This window comes from Saccostrea cucullata, unplaced genomic scaffold, assembly GCF_032062105.1.
Source record: "Saccostrea cucullata isolate Sc308-1 unplaced genomic scaffold, CSIRO_AGI_Scuc_v1 ctg118, whole genome shotgun sequence".
Taxonomy (NCBI): domain Eukaryota; kingdom Metazoa; phylum Mollusca; class Bivalvia; order Ostreida; family Ostreidae; genus Saccostrea; species Saccostrea cuccullata.
The window spans coordinates 254,975-282,604 of NW_026938921.1; the positions used below are offsets into that span (position 1 = coordinate 254,975).

At 31.8% G+C, this 27,630-nt stretch overlaps 3 protein-coding genes across 5 annotated transcripts; all 3 read left to right on the top strand.

Moving 5' to 3' along the window:
- Positions 1-424: 424 nt before the first annotated feature.
- LOC134251817 (uncharacterized) lies at positions 425-7,101 on the top strand. Its single transcript, XM_062734235.1, has 3 exons — positions 425-510; positions 5,048-6,358; positions 6,470-7,101. Exons 2-3 carry the CDS (start codon positions 5,149-5,151, stop codon positions 7,099-7,101), a joined length of 1,842 nt encoding a protein of 613 aa, XP_062590219.1. The 5' UTR covers positions 425-510; positions 5,048-5,148.
- Positions 7,102-15,355: 8,254 nt separating this feature from the next.
- Positions 15,356-18,117, top strand: LOC134251777 (uncharacterized). 3 transcript variants are annotated; one of them, XM_062734192.1, is made up of 3 exons: positions 15,356-15,431; positions 15,627-16,958; positions 17,269-18,117. In XM_062734192.1, the coding sequence occupies exons 2-3, from the start codon at positions 15,728-15,730 to the stop codon at positions 17,904-17,906; spliced, it is 1,869 nt and encodes a 622-aa protein (XP_062590176.1). In that variant the 5' UTR covers positions 15,356-15,431; positions 15,627-15,727; the 3' UTR covers positions 17,907-18,117. The 3 variants fall into 3 exon arrangements, with proteins under 3 accessions (XP_062590176.1, XP_062590177.1, XP_062590175.1); XM_062734193.1 differs by having other exon boundaries at positions 15,365-15,395; XM_062734191.1 differs by lacking the exon at positions 15,356-15,431 and having other exon boundaries at positions 15,444-16,958.
- Positions 18,118-23,191: 5,074 nt separating this feature from the next.
- On the top strand, positions 23,192-24,646 carry LOC134251798 (uncharacterized). The gene is made up of 2 exons (XM_062734217.1): positions 23,192-23,283; positions 23,479-24,646. Exons 1-2 carry the CDS (start codon positions 23,230-23,232, stop codon positions 24,622-24,624), a joined length of 1,200 nt encoding a protein of 399 aa, XP_062590201.1. The 5' UTR covers positions 23,192-23,229; the 3' UTR covers positions 24,625-24,646.
- Positions 24,647-27,630: the final 2,984 nt, after the last annotated feature.

Consider the following 27,630-nt stretch of genomic DNA (forward strand, 5'->3'; position numbering starts at 1 on the left):
AAGTTACCTACCTGAGAAGTTTTTAACAATATTTTAAACACACTTTGTGTATTAAATTGATAGTCCCATATCTTAGGTAACCGAACAGTGCCATGGGAGTGTGTAAACTTCTTCTTTTCTTTCTTCTTGTCACATGAGTACTTTTCTTTCTTGTTTATTTTCATTAATTGAAATCGCAATGAAAAGATTTATTTCTTAAATTAAATGCGGAAAATTACTATAGTACATGCATATTTGTCAGAACTTTTCTCCATCTTATTTGTAAAGATTATCTTTTTTTACTAGTAATGGCCAGGAAATTTATTGTCAGAAATCATTTGTCCAAAAGGAAATATTAGAGAAATTTTAAATTTCTGTAAGAAAGATATATACATTCTTTTTTATCCTTGATTTTATATTTCCCTTTTAACCGATCTATGTGTAGTTAATTTTAAGTTTTATAATACAGATGTCATTTTAAATAGTGGATTCTCACTTTTAAAGGAAAATGATAGACCTTGATTGAAAGTGGTAAGTATACATATCGATGCATCACTTTAAAAAATATAAAATGTCAAATATCACTTTTAAATAACATATGTACAATATTTTTTTTAGATTCTTTGAGATTCTTTTCTTTTTAATTAAAGAAATAACTGTCTAGTATTTTATTCGTTTTGTGATGTGATCTATGATCAATCGGTTTGAAGCCAAAAATGAAGCTCGACTGAATGATTTGAAAATGATATTGCCGTTTTAATGAAATTAGTAATGTGGTACCGAGACAAAAAAAATCGGATAACACTGATATCATTAGAATACCGGTATCCCAGGTTTCATTTTATATTGTATTATATGGTATTGTCTTCCGAGACAAGGTTGGTCTCTAAAATATATTGCATTTTCTGTATGTACCAAGATATGAGAGACTAATAATCGGAAAGGCGACATCGTTCTGCATTTCAAAATTTATTTTTTTATACTGCTCTTCATGTCGTCCTAAACTGCCATTAACATACTACTTTTATCTCGTTTGTACGACATAGTATCTCGTATAAACGACAAAGCAAAAGTACTTTGAGCTGGTACGCTTCGTAAATGTTTTTCCTTTCTTTAGTTTAAGATATTGTCTCAATACTTAATAATTTCCAAAGAGCCCTCGCAGTTAAAGCCATTAATATAAAAACAAGGTCAATCATTTGTATTTATTGTATTATATCTTCAAATCAATCACAATACCACGTCCACGTATTCAGTTATATTGTTGAGTCAATTAGCATAATTTTTTTTAAAATATCTCTTAGAAGTACTTCTTGTTATTTTACATATGTTTTAGGTCATAAGAAATAATGTCATGCGCATTTTGGGTTGTATACGGAAATTAGTTCATTTGGCTATTTTAGTAAGCCCTAAATTTCATATTTTTATGCAGGTTAGTGGCAGCGATCAAAATAATGATCTTTGCTTTCGACGTCAGTAAGACAAACATTCAGTTTTCGATTTATGCAACCGATCTTTTCTTTTGCAGCGCAATTTAAAAAAAAATCATGTTCATGACTAGAATCTCACATTAATATACGATTTCCAAACAAGCTAGTAATTGTTTTTTAATATCCTATTCCATATTTTCAGATTTTAGTACCTTTTTTTTTATCAAATCAGTTTATATATATATTTTTTTGCTTCTTCCAGAATTGTGAATTTCTATGCCCTTTGATCAAAGATACTAGGTATGGGGGTCTCTAATTATTATATACTGAAAATGAATTAATGTATGGCCCCAGGGTCAGGATTCCTGTCGAGTGGAGCACTACTGATTATATAGTGGAAATGCATTTTTTCTTTGTTAATCTTCTGGTTTACCGGTATCAAGCACTCAGACTAAGTACGCAAACGGGTTCCCTTCAAAGTTTGTAATTGAGTCATCTTCAAAATCTGCACACGAGATGTCACATGAGTATTTTTCTTCCTTGTTTGTTTTCATCAATTAAAATCTCAATGAAAAGATTTATTTCTTAAATTAAATGCGGAAAATTACATGCATATTTATCAGAACTTTTCTCCGTCTTATTTGTAAAGAATATCTTTATTTACTTTTAACAGCCAGGAAATTTATTGTCACAAATCATTTTTCCAAAAGGAAATATTATCAGAGAAATATTAAATTTCTGTAAGAAAGATGCAAATATAAATAAACATCTATTTATCCTTAATTTTATAAATCCTTTTAACGGATCTATGAAAATAAATGTAAATTTTATGAATATTCTCAATACATATTTTATTTCAAAAAGAGGGTGCACTCTTTCGAAGGAAAATCCTGTATACTGAAGTGGTAAGTATACTGTTTCGGAAGAAGTTTTAGCGATACCTAAATTTTGGCATTATTACAGAAGGTTCTGAGATAGCAAAATGGAATATTGCTAAAGATTATTTCCTCTTTATTTGTAATAGCTTCTTTAGTGAGTATTTTAAAATCGCTAAAATTACATCACTCCGGTATAGCAGAAAAGCTCAAAACACTTTATAAAAAAAATATATTAAATAGCTCAAATCCGAAAATTAAAAAGTGGTTATATAATTTTATATGTTTGATTTTAGGAAGAAACACGAATGATACTTAAAATGTTTGAGTAACTGGGAAACCAGTCAAGTGAAGATATTAAAGCTACTGTAAATCATTTTTTATTTGCGAGAAACTTATTTTCGCGTAATTACGAGAGACGGTATGCTCGCGAAAATTTCATTCTCGCGTATAAAAGATTTCCTAAAGATTATATAGAGAAGTGACCACAATTCGTGAAAATTTCGTCTCGCTAATAAAGAGTCAATGACTATCTCGCGAAAATAAGGTGTCGCGAAAATTAAGTGATCTACAGTACTTAGTTGAGTTGATGAATGCCCTTGTAACAAGAATGAAAATATATGGAGATATTCAAGCTCAAAAATCCATTAAATATTTCAAAATTGGAACAGACTAGAGCAATCACGGATCTCCAAACATCAGAGATGGAATCAAGTACCCTGGAAGAGTAAGCATTCCCGGCCGACTGATCACACCCTCCTCCTCATGATCGGAAAATAATGGAGAAATTCGTTTTCAATTTAGTGTGTACTTATAAACAACAGTCTTATAATTAGTATGAAAAAAGTCAGTCTGTATTTGAATTCTAATTTATTGTATTTGCTGACAAGGTCATTGTTTCGATCAAAGAACTTACGAAATGCTGACTTTAAACGAGAGCATGCTCTACCAAATGCTATCAAATCAGCTGGGAGATGTACTAACAATAATCTGTGATGTAAAAAAATGACTTTTACAAAGGCGACAACGATTACAGCGGAATTAAGAAAAATTAAAGTAAAACCAAGAAAATTTGGAATATCTTTTTTCCTTTTGTGTGATGAATAAAACCATTGAACACACACCTTTGAAACTGTAGTTTGAACCAATCAAACACCGTTTAATTTTTCAGAAATAAAAAAAAAATTCTAGGAAGGGTTTCCTTGATGACAGTTTTTTTTTAAAACTGTGTCTCTTAAACTGATCAAATCTCTCTGTTCATTCATTTAAACTGCAATAGCTGAAAGCATGTGGAGAAGAGCCCGACTTTACGCCACTATATTCTGCATTCCAAACGCTCTGCGCGTCGTCCTAAACTGCCATTAAAAAATAAAAAAACCCCAACTTTTTTCAGAAATCGGCAATACTTCTCATACATTAATTTTCAAACTGGAATTTGAATAATGAGAGAGGCGGGATTTATAAAGATGATTTTGTCATAAAATTAAAATTTTTATCAAATTTTGTCTAAAATTCAATAGAAAAATCTTGTATCTAAGCACCGAAGAAAACTTACGAATTCTTTATATTTTAGGGATTTTTTTAAAAGTTTTGAAACTGTATTATTCCATGTTTCAATATTCTATTTCTGTACAGAACCCTCAAACCAGGTATATTAATGTATACGAGGGAAATTGTTCGAAAAAATCGCAGACATCGTCTATCTTATATAATCATTATACTACTTTCAAGAAATTTAAAATTAGCATATTAGCATCAGTAAAAAAATATTAATTTTGGAGATTTGTGAAAGTTCTCTCCATTCGATTTAATAGACATCAATTTACTACAATTTAAAACAAAAAAGTTTGAAAATGTCAAAAATACAGTGCCATGAGTTCAAAATATTCTCCCATTCATTTGCAGTCTGCTTTAATATCGGCTTATTTAAAACTGTATCTATTTATTGAAATAAATGTTGTTAGCATTTGTCACAGTAGTATAATTTTGTTTATCAATGTTTTCTTTTTCAATGCTTAACTATGCTTTCACTCGATCAGCAACCGCGAAACGTCTTTCTCGTTCAAAGACTTTACTAACTCTACGTTTGTGATCAATTTTTTACATGTCCTCACAGATTGTCCTCGTCTGATGCAGTGTTTGTCATTTAAATACCACCTTGATCATTTAAACACACATGAATGACCGGCTTTTGAGATATTTCATGTCTCCTAAAACATTTTCAGATTTCATTCTGATATTTTCTAGATTACAGCGAGAAAACTATACATAAAATACAAAACGATGTAACAATTATTAATTTGAACGTCTAGGTTTATTTTGGTTTTGAGCCATTTTACAAACATTTATAGTGTGTAAAATAATTGTAAATTACAATATTTTGACTTGCTTCACGAACCAAGTTTCGCAGTTTTTATCTCTTGATAAATTTAAAATAAATCAAAATAGTTTTAAAATTGTTAATTTGCAATTTGAATTTGATTTGAATTAGCAATGAAATGTTAAAATATTTCTATCAAATTTGCATATAGTATATCGTTAAATAAAAATGTCCACAAACTTTTCAATAAAAAAGTTTAATAGCATACAGCTAATATTTCGACAATAAAAACTTTTTATAACTTTTCAAACAAATTGCTTAAGATATATTCATTTTTTCCTCAATAAACAGAATGTTTCTTCATTTATGACAACAGTTATGTTTTACAGTCAGACAAAGTTCATTATCTTAAGTAAAAGTGTTTTATTTTATCTCATTGGCAGAGCTCAAGATCATCGGAATCATCATCACAACAACACGTTCCTGATTGTGATTTTTCTTAGTGAAAAAAGATAACTATCATCCATTATAAAGAGGTATATCAATGGCGAAACTCCTAAAATCATTATCAAAACTGACTCAAAGAAGACCTTTAAAGCGCACAAATTCACTTGAAAATTTGTATGTAAAGGAAGAGGAGGGTCCTAAGGTGACTCGTAAACGATCATATTCTTTCGACATTAGCTCAATTCTTATGAACGATGAAAGTAATATTGGACAGAGGAGTAGCGATTTTGTAGAGAAAATTTTAGATTTAAAAAACAAAATTCGTCAAGGTATACAGAGAAAAAAATCAGAAAAAAATCGTTCGCGAGTTTCTGGAGATTTTTTGCAATACATTTGTAAGACATTTTGCACAGAGAAGCCAGAAAAATCTTCGACAAGCAGATTTATAGTAGATAATTTGAAAAGTGCAATTTTAAATACGATCGAAAACAAAGATGACATTGCGCATATATGGGTTGGTCGACAAGACAAAACTTCCCATGATATTGATACAGTAGTAATTGTGACAAGATCTTCAAAATCGTATAACCTAGGTGACAAAATATGGGGACTTAAAATACTTGTACGATGTATCGATACCTGTAGCGACGAAGCAGCAAATCTGCTGATTTATGATACAAATGACTCAATCGGCTCTTTAAGTGGTAAACTTACAGAGTCGGATATAAAATCCCTCTTTCACAGACACAGCAACATTACATTAATTAATACATCTAATGTGTGTTCTATAGGTTATAAAAGTAAAACTAATGCCAAAATAGAGTGGATTCCTTCAATTGTTATCTATTGTCACATAAAAGGAGTGATACCTATCGGAGAAGAAGCATTTCCAAAGAGTATAGGTGGCCATCGAGTAGATGTCCGTGAAGCTGTGTGTAATTTCGCCGTAAAACCAGTTCAACTGAGTGAAAAGATTGGGACAGAAGGTTCCACAAGATTTGGCACATTGGGAGGTTTTGTAACACTGCAAAATCCAGAGCGACAATTGTTTCTAACATGTGCCCATGTACTTTTCCCAATAAATCAGTTGAAAAATGAAAAGCTCAACGAAGATATAAAGGAAAAAGAAATAAATGTAGTTGACAAAGACGGGCATCAACTTGGAAAAGTTCACAAAGCCGTGTTTAAACATGGGCATGAAAGGGACGTTAGCATAGATGCCGCTTTAGTTGAAATTATCGATCAATATCGATATGCACGTAATGGAAAGTTTGCAGTGATCTCCCCAGAGGAAATTTCAAAGACAGGCAAGTTTTTTTTTCAGTTTCACTCTGTTTTTATATAAAAATATATCGAAAAGACTGTTTCGAATTTTCATTTGGTTTTGAATTCATGTATGCATACTTTGTTTTTCACAGGTTTTTCAGAATACAACATGCCACGATTTGATAATGGAGAGATGGAACAAGTCACACAGTCAAACTTTCGACAACAGGCATTAAAAGTTGGAGCTAAATCTGGACTAACAATTGGTTCTTTGAAAATCGGAAATAGTTGTGCAAGGATTCTCTATTACGACATACAAGTAGGAAATTATTTTTCTACAACATTTTATAAACAAATGGAAGTTATACCTCAACTTGATTATTCACAAACGTCCGAATCAAGGGAACCGTTTTTAGATAACGGAGATTCTGGGTCTTTTGTCTATCTTATAGCGCATCCAGAACCAGTAGTTCTTAAGTGTATCGGATTGGCTTTTGCCAAGACTTCTCATGGTACTTGTTTGATGACGCCCATAGACAAAGTGTTTGAAGCACTTGGTCTTCCATTTAACTGTTTATCAAAATTCGCAAAGGAAGATACTCAGAGAGGGAACATTTCCGATATTTTATCTAAACTTGAAGACATTTCAAACAAAATGGCGACAAAAGAGGATTTCAAAAAGATGAATGGAGAAATAAGCAGTATGAAACAGAAATTTTCTTCTACAGAAGCTAGTGTGAAAGTACTTTTGGAAAAAAGTGGTATAGAAATAACTCATCTGTAAATTAAATGAAAAATAGCAAAAAAAGTTAAATCATGAATGTGGATTTCGTGCGTCATCCTTATCCATGATTTTTTTTTGCATTTCCTGCATTTCGATTATTTTGTCATTGAATGTTTATTCTGTGTATATGCGTATACGAACTTTCCACGAAATTACATCCCCACGAACCAATACAATTTTAGAACAAAGGTACATGTACTTGTGGACAGGAACCCTAGTGGGGATACAACGTAAGTAAACCGGAGTGTCATACCTTTCATCCTTATAATGTATAGTGGGTAATTTTTTTGTGGAGCGATTGTTTTGGGGTTTTGACGATTTTTTCATATTGTACACATGATGAATAAATGTAATAAAAATTATTTGTGGAAAAAATGTCCAATAAGCCCAGGGGTTGAATATCGGGGGGATTCCTGTCCACAAGTACCTTTGTTTTAGAATTGTGATTTCATAAATGAAAAGTCGTGTAAAATCTTTTTTTTAATACTTTATACAAGAAGGAGGACATAACTGTGTCAGAAATAAAAAATAAAACAACAAACATTTGATATCGTATCAAATGCACAGGTTTGCCATTCAGTTATCACGATTTTACTTATGAATTATTATTCCTGTATTATAAATTGTTTTTATTTGGCTGATAGTCTGTCGCAACGATAACTTTTTACATCATGCGAAGGGGATTGAAAGCTTACCGGTTAATTTTTGTTAACGGACCTTTATATTATTAAGGGGACTCAAGCATAAACAAATAATGTCGTCTATAGTTTATTGTATATCGTTAAAATTATTAGGAGAAGGGATGGTGTTTCTAATTACCGAGGTTCCTATGGCCATAAAGTATATTTCACAAATATACATGCATGAACAAGTGTGTCTGCTGTTTAAACATTTAACTTTTTTAACCGTTTATACAGGACCGTAAATGATTCTTAAATAATGATATCCGATAATTTATTATATATTTTACTCTCTTTGGGACAAGGGTATATGTTCTTTGAAAGATGCAAGATCTCAAACATGGACGTCGGAATGGACTTTTTTAAACAGACATTCCAAAACAATAAAGAGCTGTTTGGGACTATACAAAGGTAACTGAAGAATCAATAATAGTTGTGAAATACATTCTTAATCATCAGATATCTGGGAAATCTAAAAATACAAGAAATAATTCCCGAAAAGACCGACCAAAACGGCGGCATAACTCGAAGGTTTTTTTTTTACAACGCTTGGATCTCTAGCTTTCTACTTAATCTGTCAAAAAAATTCGTCAAGAAGAGAACTTCAGTTCTGTAGCTAATACTCGTTGTACCTAGTACTTATTCATTTAATTGGAAAATAAACATCTGCATAAAAGCACTCTACAATGCTGTTTGAATATTACATTCAAATAATATGATTAATTTCTTTAAAGGTGCATGGGAACAGATTCGAAGTTGATATTTTATGTATATTATAACGACTTATATATTTTAATAGCATTTTACACAAAAATAAATTAAAAATCTTATTTCATCTAAAGGTTACTGAAACTTTAAATTTTTTGCTGGGTTTGATTGACACATCTTTTCACTCTCACAAATTTTACTTATATTCCTAATTAATACTTAGGAAAAGTGGCAATTTTGTTGTTGTTGTTATAAGATTTTTAGCTTCTCCATTTGTTTGATAAATTTAAAACCAATTCATGTATATTTTGCACAGTCAGAATTTTCAAGAATTAATTAATATATATTTGTTTATTTAAATTCAAAACCATTTAAAGATTCTTTAAAGGTCAAATATCAAGGAAATAGATATGCTTGTATATAATATATGTTGTAAAAAATGGTTAAAAAGAAGAAATTACAATATTCGTTTAATTTTAAACCTCGTTGTTTTCTTTATTAACCTGTTCAAATATCGCTAAAAATAACGTTCATCAATAGAGTTACTTCCCCTTTTTGTGACGTTAATAGAGACACTCGACAAAATCTTGTTACATAAGTATAGTAAAAAGTGCTCTTGATTATCTAAAATTATGGCAAATTTGGAGGAACAGAAATGATGATATATCAGAGTTATGCGTAGATCTGTCTGTTAAGAATAGGCTTTGTATATTTGAGTCAAAAAAGTACGCAAATTGATTATTCGTCTTCGACCGATTCTGTTTCGTCCGAAGCCAGTAAGAGTGAAAGTGGAAATCAAAATACCACAACTGACAAGGGATCATCGCAGAAGCTAACGCATGTACATACATGTATTTAATGCCTTTTACTGAGTGTGCTCAATATTTCCACAAAAAAAATATTTAACTGCGGAAAATTGATTTTATGTGTTGTTTCTTATTCATCATATAGGAGCAGGACTTTTACATAGCAAAAAAGTATAGAATTCTTTTTTTTATATTGTATAACCGTTTGAACCGGACACACGGCGATTTTTTTATGTTAAGTATACTATAATGAACAATGAACGGAACAACAGAAATTACGTCATCGTTGGATATATATCATCCGTGGGAATCCGAAGATGTAGCTATCACAGGTACTTGGACCCCCCCCCCCCCCTCGGTTGTTCCGTACCCCAGTGGGTTTATTTACTTTAAAATAATATTTTCCACTGGTCAAATTAAAATTGTAGGTATCTGAGTTTGAAAAAATGCCCCCTTTGAACATCTCCCATACCTATCGAAAGGAAACTCCTTGTCTACCCATACTTTGCACCTCAGGTTAAATATGTGACTTAATTCACACATTAGCCTACACATTATCAGAAAGTAATATACGCCACTGGTCCCTAAGCACATGTGGTAACTAAACATTTGTCTGGAACCCTTTTTAATTTATGCGTAACAAGTAATTTTTATCCCCCCCGAAGTTACATTTCTTTGTTGTCCCCCTGATTGGATATTAATTGCTTCATACAGGCCTGAAAATCTTTGTCACATAGCGCTTTCATTCTAAAAATATTTTAATATGAATTATTCACCCTAATTTAGTTTAGAAAAAAGAAAACAAAACAATATTGAGTATACATTCTGATTTCATATGCTCTTGTGGAAAGTTAGTCATCACGTTTATCACAGAGCTTACATGTTAAATTACCATTAACGTATTTTTTCAAGTAAAATATCCAAGTATGAAACAGATGTGTCAGACTCTGTGGTATCTCTTTATGTTATACACATGCATATGCATTACACTTGTAACCTGCTTTAGAAATAAAAAAATGTCTATATAAATTTTATTATTTGTTTTCCTTTTAATAAAGTATCTATTCTTCTGATACGTTGCAATAAAAATAAATTTAATTATTATTTTTCGCTATTGTTGCCATTTCTCTTATTTAAATCAAACTAGATCACATGAGCAAGTACGATAGAAATCGATTTATTTCATTGCTTATAAAACAACAACATGCAGGTTACACGTAGATCGTGTGACTATCATGATTTTATAGATATGAACATTGATGAACTGGAGAAAAATCACCTTCTATGGTCAGGTGAAAATTGCCCAATTTTTGTGAAGAATGTAGGATTGAAGACAATAAAGAAATTCAGGTAAGAACATGAACCTATAGAATCCGACACTGTACACTGTCAATTACACTTCAAACTATTATGATGAGAAAACCGTTACGTTCTTTTTGATGCGTAATACATGTACGTATGTTGAGATCATGCCAAGTATGTCATCAGTAGCATTAAAGTCATGTGCTTATCCACTCAACTACGCCAAGCATAATATATTGGCAAATTTTGATTGTAGGAATAGAAAATAAAACGCAACTAAATCGTCTGGGACATTTTAAATGATACATATAACTGATATTGGGACTGTAATTCTAGATTCAAACAGTAGACTTGTTACATGTATCATGTTGTTAATCGTCAGGTAGTAGACTAGATTTTATTATGTCAATTTCGCATATGTCTACACCAAGTATACTATATTTTATGGCTATGATTTTTGTAAATTACTAAAATCCAGATAAGAAATTATCAAATTTATCAGGTCACCTGAGGCATAAGGGTAACAATATGTTTAGGTATGTTGTCGTTCAATGTGCTATGGATAGACGGACAGACAACCAGACAGACAGAAGCTTTATAAAATGATCCTACGTGTCGCTCTGATCAAACAAAACAAAGTTGACAACAAAATCTCACGAGTTTCTCGTATTTTTAAGTGTTTGTCAATTTCAGGAAGTGCACACTAGAAATCACTTAAAATTTTGTGTCTCCTTGTACAGTTGTTGTATTTTTTTCATAAAGTTAAAACTAATGGACAAGATTGGAAGGTAATGTAAGCAGATATAATTATACTTAGAGAAAGCTAAAAATTTTTATTACAGATTTGTTTTTGTTAAAAGATCATTTCAAATTTTCAAAGCTAAGGAAAGCTATAAATTACAAAAAAAACCTTTTTTTTCTTATGACTGTAGGGGCTTGTGAAAACAAATTAAGTAATATACACGTAATGAACACTTGTATATCTCATTTTTGAAAATTTTTAAGATAACTAAATGCATCAATTTTTAAATTTCTTAACAAAAAAGACTTGTAAGCAGTTCCTAAAGTTCTTTTAAAGTTCTTATTGGAGAGGACTTATATAGGCCATGCCTGATGTCCAATCCAATTATGTAATCTAACATAACAAAATACTGATTAAAAAAAAAGTTCTTTTTATATACAATCATACACTGTACCGTCGTAAAACGGACCTTGTATGTGATTGTTACAGAACTAGAGTGTTCCAAGGAACACATGTGTCGCTTGCTATTAGCTTCATTGAAGATTTAACTAAATCTAAAAGTGGTCATCGGTTATCTCCTTCTACATAATAAAGCATTAAGTTCATGCAACAAATAAAAATTTTTAGTAAAAGACTGCGATAGAATCTGACAATCAAATAGAAATACAAAACCTCACCCTCAAAGCTAAAACTGATACAGTTAAACTTCGTAATCTCGACTCTGAATGGGCTGAGAAAAACATTGTGATATCCGAGGATTCGAGATATCCAGGGTCAAATACTGAAAGAAAATGTGGTTGGGACTTCCAAATCACTTTGACATACCCATGATATTCGAGATATCGGAGTTCGAGATACCGAAGTTCAACTGTACAGTTAGTAAAGTTTAAATCATTTTAAATAATTATTTATCAATTAATTAATTAATCAATCAATCAACCCTTCAAATGGGACTTTAATCTGTCTCTATTGCAATTGTCAATGACTCTGCACCATCCATAATTGAATACTTTCCCGATCTATTTTCATAGTACTTGAAATTCAGTTTTTGTGGCTCTTGTGTTTCACACAATGTCAATACTTTGTCATGAACATGTATACAATACTAAGTATCAAATCATTGCCTCTCTAAATTCAAAAGACATAAGTTGAATTTTACACTCTACACTTTATTTTGCAAAGTTGTTAAAAGGTCAATGTAAAGTGTGCTGTAACGCAAGTATTTTTCTTAAAAAACTGTTTTAACAAAAAGTGCACATGCTTAATACCCTAGACTAACCTCTTAAATGTAAAAAAAGAATTTGTATATCACTGTCAACTATTAAAAATTATGTCAAAGGTCAAGTTCAAGTATAACTACTTCGGTTACCATAGTAAAATACAAAATTCATAGTGTCAACATATAAATATGCAAAATATAAAATTCATACTTCTTACAGTTCTCGCGAGATAAGAAGTCATAGACTAATGGACGGACAGACAATCAGACAGAGCGTAAAATCGCTATGCTCTTTAGGCGACAGAACAAAATAGACATCAAAATTCCACGAGTTTCCTGACTTTTTAAGTGTCAGTTTGAGGAAGTGTACATGAGAAATCACTTGAAAAATTTCCTTGAACCTCCTTCTACAGTTTTGGTTATATTAAAGTATTTTCATAAAGTTAAAACTGAGGAACAAGACTGAAAGGTAATGTTATAGATGTAATCATATTTACAGAAAGCTTTTATTACATTTTTTTTTGGCAGAAGGTAATTATAAGTTTTCAAAGTTGAAGAAAGCTAACGTTTCTTCAAAATAAAGGCTAAGCATATAAATAAAAATTACGCAAATCTTTGAAATATATTAATAATAGTATTTAAAATGTATGTTATCCATATGAAAATGAATTAACATTTGAATAATTGAATTTTATTTGTATCACGTCATTTAATTGGGTAAAGATTTAATCCATTTTGTATAACATAAGTTGCCGACATCACAATGAGTTACGTCAAAAACGTCTTACTCCGCTTGACGTTACATTTAAATTATACTCAGTTTGAAGGCCATGTCCCAAGTTATGTTATATCGTGTAACAAAAGTTGAAATAAGCTTCATTCCTTAATTATAGATCGATTAAAAAGGAGAATAGCAGCAAATGGAATCCAACATTAAAAGGGTAATTTAAATGGGAATTCTTTTCGTTTTCTGCTGGGTTTTTCTTCTGGATGTTGCAACCTGACATCTATCTTTTTTTATCAGTTTTCTGAATCTGACCAGTGAGTGTAAGCTTTGCTTAATCTTATCAAGTGTCTTTGTCAACCCTAAGCAAGCTTAAGTTTTTGTATTATGCATCTGCCCTTAAATGTCATTTTTAGGATCGTAGGCCACTATCTGTTATGGTGATTTTATCACTATTTTCGGTTTTCCACATTCTACACTTACTATGAATCTACTCTACTGAGCCCAAAGTGACTTCACAATTATAAACTTCCGATGATGACATATCACTGAACACTGGTATAGACGCTTGTCATTCTGTGACTAAGACCTTACCAGTCTCATATCCTTACTTTCTTCCTGCAAAGTAATCCAGTCAGTTAAAATTTTTGCTTGCTCTTTGATCTCAATCGCTCTTGCATGTTTTGCAAACATATCCATATTTTCATAGTCATGAAAGTTCTTATATTTGATACAAGGTACACTGTCGAGTCCATCTGCATTTCCATGCAGTTTACAAACTCTGGACCCCTTTCTCTCTTTCTGCATGTCATAAGTTTATATAAAGTCGAGACGATGAGCCAACTGTCTCTCTGGATCTTAAAATATATAAGCACTTAAGTGAGAAAAATCTATATTATAAAAATGTCTGAAATATTGAATAAATGTATTTTGTAACGACAGCCAGAAGCCATTCCGGGTAACACAATATATCCTTTCTGACTTGCTGAGTACTTTGCAACAACACTCTTTCGACCGTTTTGAATCAGTGGCACAGTGACATATAATGACTTGCATCTGTGTCAATATCTAGTATAAAAGGTTTAGGAAAGCCTGGGTGGGTAACAAAGCTACAAAAGTCATTCGACTCTTAAAGAGATTAAATACGACCTGACACTCATTACGCCATCTTCCTAGAACACAGGCCTCCGTAAATTATTGTATATGTAATAATTGACTAGTATGAATTTTGAATCTGATTGGCTATAAACTTTCTGCTTGACAGACCATCAAAAACTCAGACTAACTTGTAGTTCTCATTTGCCTACGCATGCCAATGTGTTACAGTCTCAGTCTTTTCAAGATTGGGTCTGAGTCTTCTATTCAAATGTATATGTCCTAGAAAAGTCTTTTAAAATGAATGAAAGACAGTGGATTGACTTCCTTCAGACACACGTATCTACTGTTCATTGTAAACCTTTGCTAAGGCAAAAAATATGACCGCAAGGGTTTAATTTGTACTGGAAGTGGGAAATGAAAGCATATCGACTGGACAGAACGTTAAATGTCCAGTAATGTTTGAAGTTTCTTAAAACGCCAAAAATAATTCACAAAGAGTACAAAATATTGTGCAAGCGTTTGAACCATGATCAAGTACCGATCTGAAGATCATGTTTGCATACCATGATACATTTTTTCATGAATTTATGTACACTGAAATATCTTGTGTAACAATCTTAATATAATGGTATATATAGAATTAGATAAAAAATATTGCATTGTGTCTAAGTTCATGGTTCCTCCCTTAAAATAAAACATACAAATAAGCAAACAAAAAAATCTGAAACAAATAATGAAAAGGAGAAGTCTATTTCGGATGCTCTGAGAATTTAAATGTATTAATATGTAAACCTATATTTAATAATTGTTTTTATGATATACTTGTAATTACTTTTGATTGAATCTAATACATTTCTATACATAGAATTAATGTATTATGTTAAAAATATTGTTTGAAAAAAATTGTTTAAGGCTATTGGTTAAAAAAATATATGCTATATCCATGAATTTTATTTGTAGATTAATGAAACTTCCGAAGTTTAGGATTTCACCTGAACAGCAGCATAATACACAGGTCAAAAATTGCCATATAGTTCAAGAATATTCTGGGGTAATAAATTTTCTAATAGCTCATACAGAGGATAATTTTCACAATAAATCATATTTTCTTTCAATGTTTTTATTTCAATTCAAATTTCTTTTTGTTGTCATCACTACCCGTCAAACAAAATTAAATTTATCAACAAACATGTCAAAGGTAACAAAAAATTTCAGCGTATGTTAAGTTTTTTTTTTTCAATGACAGAACACCATATTTTTGGATACGTTCCCATAATCAGAGGCGCAGGGAAGTGGATATTCTGAGAAATAAAAATAATCATTATCATCTTTTCAAAAGGGATATTCATGGATATATTACGTAGATTTGTGTCAAATCTGCAGCCAAGAAAACATTTACAACGCACAAACTCCCTAGACAGTTTTCACGAAGAGAAAATAGTTGATCGTTACAAGACTTTTAATCGACCGCATTCATTAGACGAGAGTCCCATTCACGGTACAAATCTCAGAAAAGATGAAAGCGATTTCAGGCAACAGAGAAGTGACTGGAAAAAGGGGATTTTAGAGAATGTTGCAAAAATAATTCGACAAGGTATTCGTGAAGGAGATAGAATTAAAATAGAAAAATCATTGTTATATGCGACTGGAGAGGAAATGAGACGTATTTGTAAGAAATTTTGCACAGAGAATCCTGAGAAATGTTTGGCTAGCAGTGTCATTATAGACAAATTGAAAAGTGCAATTTTAAAAAGTATCGAAAACAAAAGTGATATTATGCATATATGGGTAGGTCGACAAAACCAAACATCCCGAGAAATTGATACAGTAGTACTCGTGACAAGAACTTCAAAATCATTTAACCTAGGCGATGAAATATGGGGACTTAAAATAATAGTGCGAGTTTTCGATACCTGTAACGATGAAGCATCAGACTTGTTGATTCATGACATAAATGATTCTATAGGCTCTTTAAGTGTCAAACTTACAGATTTCGATATAAGTTCCCTTTTTAGCAAACATAGCAATATAACATTGATAAATACATCTAATGTGTGTTCTGTTGGTTACAAAAGTAATGCCAGAATAGAAAGGATTCCTTCGATAGTTATCCATTGCCACATCAAAGGAGTGATACCAATTGGAGAGGATGCTTTTCCAAGGAGAATCGGTGGTCATCGAGTAGACGTTCGTGAAGCTGTGTGTAACTTCGCGGTAAATCCGGCTAAAATAAGTGAAAGGATAGGAACCGAGGGTTCTGTAAGGACTGGAACTCTTGGTGGTTTTGTAACATTGCAAAATCCAGAGAGACAGGCCTTCCTTACGTGTGCACATGTCGTTTTACCAGTTGATGTGCTGAAGAATGATGAAACCCCTGAGTATGCAAGGAGACGAGAGATAAATGTTGTAGATAGAAGCGGAATGCAGTTTGGAAAAGTTCAGGAAGCTGAATTTAAACATGGACAAGCACGCGAAGTTAGCATAGATGCTGCTTTAGTTGAAATTACTGATCAGTATCGATATCCGTGTGATGGAAACTTTGCACCAGTGTTCACTTCCGAACAAATAATGGAGACAGGCAAGTGCTGTAAATATCAAATAAATTATCATAGAAATTCAGTTATACATTACAAAATTTTATCACATATTTATCAATGTGATCATAATACATATTAAAATTTATTTGATATTGATCAACTATGGCGTCACAATAAATATGAGAAATCTTACAAAAATATTAAATGTATATATATCATGTAAAGATGTAAATGTATATTTACATATGTATGTTTAGTCACCCTTGGTTTGTGATTGTGCATATTTTTTATCCATATTTGCCCCCCCCCCCCACACACACACTAACTTAACGCATCAATTTTTTTTCATAGGGTTTTCTGAAAACAATATGCCACAGTTTGAAAATGGGGAAATGGAACAAATCAAGAAATTTAATTTTCGAAAACCAGTGTTAAAAATTGGAGCCAAAAGTGGATTAACAATTGGTTATCTGAAAATCGGAAGGAGTTGTGCAAGAATACATGATTATGAAGTAGAAGTAGGGAACAATTTTTCTACAACGCTTTACAAGCAAATGGAAGTTATTCCACAATTCGATCTTTCTCAAACGTCCGATTCAAGGGAACCGTTTTTAGATTACGGAGATTCTGGGTCGTTTGTTTATTTTATATCACAAGAAAACCCCGTAGTCCTCAAATGTATAGGATTAGCCGTCGCGAAAACGTCCCATGGAACTTGTTTGATGACACCCATAGACAAAGTGTTTGAAGCACTTGATCTTCCATTTAATTGTTTGTCAAAATTCAGTAAGAAAGAGGCTCCGATAGAAAGGGTTTCCGATTTGTCATCTAAACTCGATTACATTTTAACGAAAATGGCAACAAAAGACGACATCCAAAAGATAGAAGGGGAAATTAGCACCATGAAGGAGAGGTTTTCTGCTACAGAGTCTAATGTGAAGATACTTTTACAGAGAAATGAGGAGGAAACAACTCCTAAGGAAAAGTGAATGTTGCTTTAGTTTGTGAATATAATTTTGTAAATAGTTCAATGCATTATAATTGCGTGCATTTTTGAAACTGATAATCTTTTGCCATCATACGTGTAACTCTTTTAGGTGCGATACATATGACATGTACCTAACATTTAACATTTCGTTTAAATTTACCATGCACATCTACAAATGCCCCAGCTAACTTTTGAAATGAAGTTTTTGAAAACATTCTTATTTCTCTCCAAAATTATTTGTTCAACAATCATGAATAAAAGTACTCGCTATAACTCAGTTTCAATAAAGAATTAAAACAACTTTAAGATATTTATTTTTAGAATTATTATCCCCTTACAACGAATTTGAAGGTATTCATTTTCATAATTATTATTCCCTCATAGCGGAATTGGAGATATTCATTTTTATAATTATTATACCCTCACAATGGAGTTAAAGGGGATAAAGTAATGCAATCGTGTATTTGGGTGTGTGGGTGATTTAATAATGTGCGAAACGGAATTGTCGTAATTTGCATCGGAATCGATGTCAATTGCTGATGTGGTTTTTGTGATGGTATGTCCCGCTTTGCAGTGCTCCTGTCACAATAAGTATTCCATATTCTTGTCATATTTTCAGTTTCTTCAGGTTTTGTCTTCTATGCATTTGAAACTAATTCATATAATCTTCACACAGGGACAATTTCCTGGAGTTTATCAAAAAAGTTTTCTTACCAAATTTTTTCTAATATTTAAAACCATTCAAGTAATATTAAATTTTATACCTGTTATACAGTTATTGACTTGGTATGAGGACCTGAAAATAGAAATATCCAAGGCCAAAAGGCATTGTTTTTACTCCAACAAATCCAACAAAGGTCCAATAAATCAGATGCAACAAATCATATGTTGCCCGAATCCTAGTTTATAACTGTTTTGATATACAATTCATTTCAGGTAAAACACTAAAACGAAAATAATATTACATGTATTAATTACTTTATATGGTACATTTTGGCTGGTACATTAAGAATAAAGCAATAGCAGAGAATGTAAAAATCAATAATAGGATAATTGTATCACAAAAATTATTTATCACAAAACATACTATTCCAGTGTCTGTGTGATTTTACTTTGCACTTGATAGTGCCGAGTGCATAAAAAAGGAACAGTCACACCCCATTTTTAATCAGTCGCAGACGTAATTCAAACACACGGCCTCTGAAAAGATCACATTACCGATTATGCTACCGTGACTTCTTAGAGAAACAAACATTCAATATAAATAGATACGTTTTGTTCACTTTCAAGTAAGATTTCTATTCTTCAAATGGGTCGCAATCAAAACAAAATATTAAAAAATATTAAAAAATCATCCTGTATTATTCATAGTATTTAAATTTCACGGTATTGAAATATATCGACTCCCTCCTACTTATTCAATGTTAAAATACTATACAACTTTATTCTGGAGCTAACCTGTTTAACGATAAATAGACATAAGTCAAGAGTTTATATTGTGGAGGAAAATTAATACATAGCCAATGAAGATCAGTTAGAATAGGAATAATGTGCCCCAGAAAGAACTGTGACAAAATACAACGATAATTGCAAAACAATTGAATTTACAATACTTGTGGATTCTTCAATTTCATATTTTTATTATCCCCTCGCAACGGAATTTGAGGAGAAAATAACGCGATTATGCGTGTGTGTTAGTATGTGTGTAGTTTAGTATGGTCTGTTTGTAACAGAAGTGACACAATTTGGATCGGGACCTATGTCAAATGCTGCCTTGATTGATAGATATGCTCCTCGCGGAGGGATGCTCCGCTTTGCGGTACTCTTGTTGTTATTGAAAGAAAATAAATGCAAAAGGGAATCAGAAGAGCCCTTAATTTGATCTGTAATTAATGACAAGTAATCATGTAGTATCGTTGAAACATAGTTTTTTCTTTTATTGAAATACTTAATGCAGAAAGCACGCAAACAAACTACATGTACTTATAACCAGGTATGTGCTACGTACTAATCACTCAATCATCATGTTTTTACAGTAAAAGTTTTTTGTGAACTCAGTTATAATAAAATCTATGGTATTAGGAAGTTTCTTTAGGAATGTCAACTCTTCCTTTTGATTCTTATAACTGAAGCTTATATTGTGAAATCACATATTTTCGAGGATCAAATTGTCATGGTTTCAGGAAAAAATAAAGGTTAATGGGTTTAATTTCGTGGATGAAAAATTGTTGAGTAGTTCCATCTGTGAAAAATTATATTTCGTGGTGGATATATATTCGTGGGTTTCTCCGTGCCTCAAAAACCACAAAAATTAAACGAAAATTAATGATTTTACAGTAGAATATCCGTTATTAAGAAATAAATTCAATTAATGTCCCAGTGACGTTTTTTATATCTGAGTTTTAGTGTAAGTCATGTTTATTCACTAATCTATTTAACATAGGAAGAAAAATAATTTCGTTTGATGCATCTCGGCATATTAATTATCGGTATAACATTTGTTGTTTCATCAATCAGTACTAATCAATCGGGATTTATTCCTTAGTTTTCGAAAACCAGTTTTAAACTCTGAGCCAAAAGTGGATTAACGACTGGCTCTCTGAAAATTGGAAGGGGTTGTAGAAGAAAACATGATTACCACATCGACGTACAGATTGCGAACAATTTGCAAACAAATAAAAGTAATTTGTCACTATGATCTGTCCAAGCATCCGATTCTAGGGATCCATTTCTACATAAAGAAGATTCTGAATCTTTTGTTTATTTCATATCTCAAAACATCTTGTAGTTTTTATGTGTATACGATTAGTCTTTGCTAAAAAGTCTTTTAATGCATTGTGTATTTGATGACACCTAAGGACAAAAATGTTTGAAGCATTGTCCCCCCCCCCCATTTAATTGCTTTTGAAAATTTAAAAGGGACTCAGGGAGAGAGGATTTCCGATATGTCATCTTAACTTGATAACATTTTAAAGAAAATGGCAACAAACGAGATGAAGATAAGAGTGCCATCAGATGTTCATAGACAAAAAATCAGCATGTGTTACCAGGCTTGTTTGAAAGATATGAATTGATGAAGTTCTTGGGTGATTCTAAGAAAAATAGATAAAATATATGTTTCTTTGATAAAAAATTACTCACAAAAAGTGAACAATACCTTATTTAGACATTAAAAAAAGCACACGGTTCATTCGAGAATTGGAACTTTTCAAGTCCATGGAAAAAGACAAAAAAGTTCAAACTACGTTGCGTATGTCCTTACGCCTTATTAAGGTTTTACTTAATATGAGTTAGTAAATTAAACGCTATAAATTGAAAGATAATTGACTGTTTATTGAGGAATAAAGGGAAAATTAATGTATAGCAATGAAATTCTTGAATTTAAGTGGTATATTTTTTTATTAGCAAAGAGGAAACGCTGCTTTAGGTAATTGTCCCCCGCTTGAAAAGTGTGGGATATTATTTTGGGTCTGTCCGTCCGTCATTCTGTCTGTCTGTAATGCTTTTGCAATGAAATTTTGCATAGCAACTCCCTATGGAATAAAGAAGAACCCTTTTGATTTGGGGGTCAAAAGGTCAAAGGTCAAGGTCATACATTCGCAAATTCTCTCTGTTATTATACTTTCGTTTCCGCGCGATATCTCGAGAACCCTGTGAGCTTTTGCAATGAAATTTTACAGAACAAATCCCTGTGGCTTAAGGAAGACCCCTATTGATTTTTAGGTCAAAAGGTCAAAGTTCGAGGTCATAAATATATACATTCTGTTTGTGTGTAACACTATCGTTTTCGGACGATATTTAAAGAGGATTTTGAGCTTTGCAATGTAACATATACCAAAAGTCCCTAGGACCTCTCTCACCCCTCTCAAAGTGTCCCGCCCCGTTTGTTTTATTAGTATTTATTGTATTACATGTCGCTATTTTTAGCACAGGGGCATGAAGGAGAATTATTACGTAGAAAACAGGTTCTCGGCGGACTTTATATTCTTATTACATCTATTAGAACTGTTGAAGGTTAAATTAGACATCATGCATTGTGTAAAATTTTGACAATATCGAACGTGAATATATAGATGTACATGTATGTGTCTTCATCTTTGCATATTATTTTCGTTAAAGTACAGCAGTTCCGTGGTGTAGTGGTATGTCTCCCGCTTCATATGTGAGAGGTCCCGGATTCGATTCCAGGACGATCCTTTTTTTTGAAATACTATTTTTGTTTTACTAAATGATAGTATTCAGCTTGTGAATTGAAAAATTTATGAGGTCCAGCTTGTACAAACTCATAAAATCATCATTGCAGTGAGATAAATATTCCATATAAAAAGAACCTTCTATACACATAATTAAGAATAAGCAATCAAATCTTTATATCCATATTGACATATTTTATTTGCTTCAGTATACATGTATACATTGAATAATTCTACAAATTCAGTCAGGGAGATCCGAACCCCCCCCCCCCCCCCCACGAACTGCGCATGGTTTACTTTTTCCCTAAGCGGGGGACACACATTCTCTGAATTAGCTTGTTTGTATAGTTATAATCCATGCGCCGTAAAACAAAACAACAAATGACATAAAATCTCATATTTTTTTTATTTATGCATATATGTCTATTTGAAATCTGCTTCGTTTATTGAGTAGTAGTTTTTTTTTTAGAACGCAGTGATGATTATTTTTCAATCTAGACAACTAGTCCATTATTGTACCGTACAACCCTCGTATTTATAAGCTGGTTTCCGTTCCATGAGTGCATACGTAAATAAATTTAAGAATGTTCTTCCTAGAATTTCTCTAATATTTTCATATAGTTTATTAATCAAGCGCCAAAACGAAAGTAGACGTAAGTAATAAATATATTTTGAAAATATTTGCAAATTTACTAAATATATAAACTTTATTTATGCATAGTTTAGGGAATCAATTATATTATTTCTGATGTATTTACTAGTCAGATAAAAAAAAGGTAGATGAGGTACAAAAAGATACTTTTGCATCTGCCACTATTCAAAGAAGATGGTGGGGGCAGTAGCAAATAATTTTTATTGTTATATATCAACATATCAACATAGCTATATCGATATAAATAATTCTCTTGTTTTAATCAATATTTAATTCTTACATTATGTTCTGATTATGTGTATAAATAAGAATTTTCAAAACGTCATATCTTGATAAGACAATACAAACAATACAATGAAAATGTTATATTGCAACAGGTGTAGACTCTGACACTTACGTACATTTTAAATTTTGGCTCTGGAAATTTTTTTGTAGGTCCTCTTAAATGGATTACAATTTCAGATGAATATAATCATAAGATGTTAGAAGAGGATGATAATATGGAAAAATCAAACACTCTTCGTGTACCACAGGTTACTATATATGCATGAATACCTTATTTAATTCAGTCTTGATGAAATAATTGTGTTCAAAGCAGTATAGGAGTTGCAAAACGCATTAAAGATAACTGACGCAATATGCATCTTGGTAAATGACGTCATTGGTTTAATTTTTATACATCAAGGTAGAATAAGTCATCATTGATTTAATATAAATTTTATTCATAGATACCGATAAGCAGATTATCATCCAATTCCTCACATTCAGCTGAAAGTGGTTTTGGAGGATCAAATTCGGATTTAAGTCTTTCAGGATTCCAAACAGAAAACAAATACTCGCGGAGACATTCGTTCAGTGTTACAGGATTTACTAATGCTTTTAGTTTTCCTGAAAACGTCCTCTCTGAAACAATAATGAAGCGATCACCTTCAATGATAGACATGATGAATTTTGAGGAAAATATAAAAATATTTAAAGAAGATAGTACAATTCCTGAAAAGGAAATTTCAATTGAATATCTCAGGAAAATTATTGAACAAGGAATCCAACGTAAAAACAAACGGTTAATAGAAACCGCTCTGTCTTTAGCATCAGACAATAATATGAAAATTATTTGTAGGGAGTTTTGCAAAAAGAAACCACAGGTTTGCTTTGTAAGCCACACTATAATGAAAAAAATTAAACATAGAGTCATAACAGAATTCAGAAATAAATGTGAGATCTTAAGTGTATGGATCGGTCGAAATGTCAAAAAAGCATCTGGAATTGACACAATAGTACTTGTGACAAAAGCTCCTAAACCTTGTGTCATGAGCAACTACTTCTGGGGCCTTTATTTAAAGATTCGATGTGCCAGTGAATGCAGCACTGAAGCATCACATCTGCTTGTTCATGATATGAATGATTTGAATGGCTCACTTGGGATTCAAATCAAAGATATTGAAATAAATAAACTCCTCATTTGCCATAGCAACATCACTTTGATAAAAACATCTAACGTGTGTTCGATTGGCTTTAAAAGAAAAACACATCGAATAGAGTGGGTTCCTTCGATAGTTATCTACTGCCACGTTAAAGGTGTGATTCCCATAGGAGAAAATGCATTTCCGACAAGAATAGGTGGTCATCGAGTAGATGTCCGCGAGGCAGTCTGTGAATTTTCGGGTCAACCAGCTCAGATTAGTGAACAGATAGGAAGTGAGGACATGAAAACAACTGGCACATTGGGTGGTTTTGTGACCCTACAAAATCCAAACCGACATGCCTTTCTTACTTGTGCTCATGTTGTTTTACCCAGTGATGTTCTGAAGAAAGGAAGAGCTATTGAATACACAAAAAGAAGAGATATCAAAGTTTTAACTAAAAACGCCTGACAAATCGGAAATGTTACTAAAGCTATATTCAGTTATGGACGTACAAAGGAAGTCAGCGTTGATGCTGCTTTGGTTGAGATAAAACAGGATAGACTGCCAACCGATGGGAAATTTGCAAATGTTTATCATACTGAGCAATTCATCAAAGCAGGTATGTATTAAATGTATCATTTTAAAACTATGATTAATGATTATTGAAAGAAAATAGTTTAATAACAGTTATCTTTTATGTAGATTTGTGGGACCTAATTTTTCGCAAAATGTTAAAAAATGTGTGCTATCTGAATGATCTCGTGTGTGCCAAGACATACCCACTTTACTTGATGATAAATGCTATTACAAAAACTTTGACTCTACAAAATTTAAACATCATATACGTATACAGTTCACCGTTCATATATGTATGTACGAAAGCCCAGAAGGCTCATTCGAGATTCAATTTTCGAAATAAGAGATTCGAAATTCGAGATCCGAAATTCGAGTTTCGAAATTCAAGATCCAAACTAACCAATCAAAAGCGGGTTCAACTTTTAATTATTTCCCTTTCTTACGTTTTTACTATCAAGAAATCGTTGAATATATTTATAAGAAATGGATCATTTGCTATAATGATAATGCAAGAAAAAATGTTTTGTGTATTAAAACGAAATAAAAATGAATTTTGATTACATTTTGAAAAATACATATATAATCTTATTTTTCTAATTCAACAAAATAGTAAATACGTATATCTGAAATATTATATGGTCTTATCGTTGACTTGCGGGACAAGTAGGTCAACTAATTTTATTTCATCAGATCATTATTGATGGAGAATGTTGCAGTTGATTATAATTAGATATGAAATATTATGGATCGTATCATAGAAGGGTATATATTTCATTACATTTATAAAGGGTACATTTGTGCAGTGAGACTAGCTTGACTGCTGAATCGAACTGTAGCGTTATATAAGGTTTTATAAGAGTATATTGTAGTCTTTGGCCATAAAGCTATGGTCAGAGACTAAAATATAACACCATAACACTATATAGTTCTGCATCTAATTTAGACTCATCTACTATTTGATATAAGATAAAATAAATGCCGCATTTATTTTTAATTTATATTGCCAAGCTGTATTGTAGATATAATTTTTAATTAATTCAAGAAATCAAAGCCTTAGATGAAGATAAGTAATTAAATACTTAATTTTTATGTATTTCCTCTATCAGGAAAACGAAAGCGATTTTTGTTTATCAATACTACGTCGTCTTTCAAGATTCAAGCCTTTCAGTGTGTTTGGAGAAAAGGGCAGGTGGGGTGGGTAAGGGTAGGGTTATTGTTAATCTGTAGACACTTGACACGTATTCATAACTTTATTTATATGCATCAACCCCATAAACAAAGTAGACAATACAAATATATATATACTCCTGATATATGTATTCTATTTAATATTTAAGAAGCCAAAATATAAATTGAAGTATATCTTGCTGATCAGAAATCCAATGATTATTTAAATTTCCTTCTAATATATATAACACTCTTTCTTGCATTGTAATTTAATTAAATGACTTATTTGTTATTTATATATTAAACGATTTCTTGATAGTAAAATCATAATAAAGGGGAGTAATCAAATCTTGAACCCGCTTTTGATTGGTTAATTTGGATCTTGAATCTCGAAAATCGAATTTCGAATCTCGTATCTCGAACCTTGAATCTCGAATGAGCCTTTTGGGAGCTTTTGATTGGTTAATCTGGATCTTGAATCTTGAAACTCGAATTTTGAATCTCGAATTTTGAATCTCGTATTTCGAACCTTGAATCTCGAATGATCCTTCTGGGCTTCCGTATGTATATTAGCAAGATTCATTCAAAAACTTCTACACGGACAGAACCTCTTGTCTTAGCCTTGGATTTAACATTCAGTTATTCATATGTAGAAGAGTTTAATTTATTTTAAACAATATTCATTTTCATTCCTACATTGATTCGATATACCAGTATCCTACTATCATGCATGTTCATCACAAGGAGCACAACACTAATCAGTAAGATTGAAAATATATACTTTTCAATAGCACCTGCTCCCACCTCATTTTCAGAGGTATATGGTGGCTGTGCTCATACATCAGTAATTTGTATGGTTTAAACTTTTAAGAATGAATAATACTTAGCATTCCTTATATTTGCATTTCAGTAAAATATATTAAGAAGTATTGCTTCTAGTTGAGGATACATTGAAAGTTTCACCTTTCGAAAATCATTGTCATCCTGCACCACGGTTTAAATTCGCTTTCATGGATTAATTTTTCTCTTTTTCTTCCACTTCATGCACTATTCATATAATACAATCATTCATTTAATAGGCCTAGTTTTACTGAATTTCAGCATTTACCAATTCGCAAAAGGGGAAATAGAGCGTCGACAAACTGTGCCGCGGTACACATTCGCTTTCTTTTTTGTAAAATTTCTCATTTTCTTCCACTACATGCAATATTAATATAATACGATTATTTATTCAACAGGTTTTTCTGAATGCAACATTCCACAATTCGCGAAAGGGGAAATTGAGCAAGTAAAACCACTTAATTTTCGAAAGCCTGTTTTAAAGATTGGTGCAAAAAGTGGGATGACAATCGGATCATTAAAAATTGGAAATTGTTGTGCAAATGTGAGTCATTATGACGTACATTACGATGTACATACAACAAATAATATGGCGGATTCTATAACACTATGTAAACAAATGGAAGTCCTTCCCCATTTCGATCCATCACAAACGTCTGATTCCTGGGATTCATTTCTAGATTATGGGGATTCTGGATCGTTTGTCTTTTTTATATCGCAAGAAGACCCCTTAATTTTGAAATGTATTGGGTAAGCAGTTGCCAAGACATCGTATGGATCCTGTTTGATGACACCTATTGATAAAGTGCTTGATGCACTTGATTTACCACATAACTGCTTATCAAAGTTTACGCCAAATGTATCTCATGAGGAAACAAAAGCTGATATTTT

What these genes read in the sequence shown, in the direction of transcription:
- LOC134251798 (XM_062734217.1), top strand. Translation starts at nt 23,230, where the DNA reads ATGTTAGAAGAGGATGATAATATGGAAAAATCAAACACTCTTCGTGTA. An exon ending in ACACTCTTCGTGTACCACAG is followed by an intron (nt 23,284 to 23,478) that starts GTTACTATATAT and finishes TTTTATTCATAG; the next exon opens with ATACCGATAAGCAGATTATC.
- LOC134251817 (XM_062734235.1), top strand. Translation starts at nt 5,149, where the DNA reads ATGGCGAAACTCCTAAAATCATTATCAAAACTGACTCAAAGAAGACCT. An exon ending in AGAGGAAATTTCAAAGACAG is followed by an intron (nt 6,359 to 6,469) that starts GCAAGTTTTTTT and finishes TGTTTTTCACAG; the next exon opens with GTTTTTCAGAATACAACATG.
- LOC134251777 (XM_062734192.1), top strand. Translation starts at nt 15,728, where the DNA reads ATGGATATATTACGTAGATTTGTGTCAAATCTGCAGCCAAGAAAACAT. An exon ending in CGAACAAATAATGGAGACAG is followed by an intron (nt 16,959 to 17,268) that starts GCAAGTGCTGTA and finishes TTTTTTTCATAG; the next exon opens with GGTTTTCTGAAAACAATATG.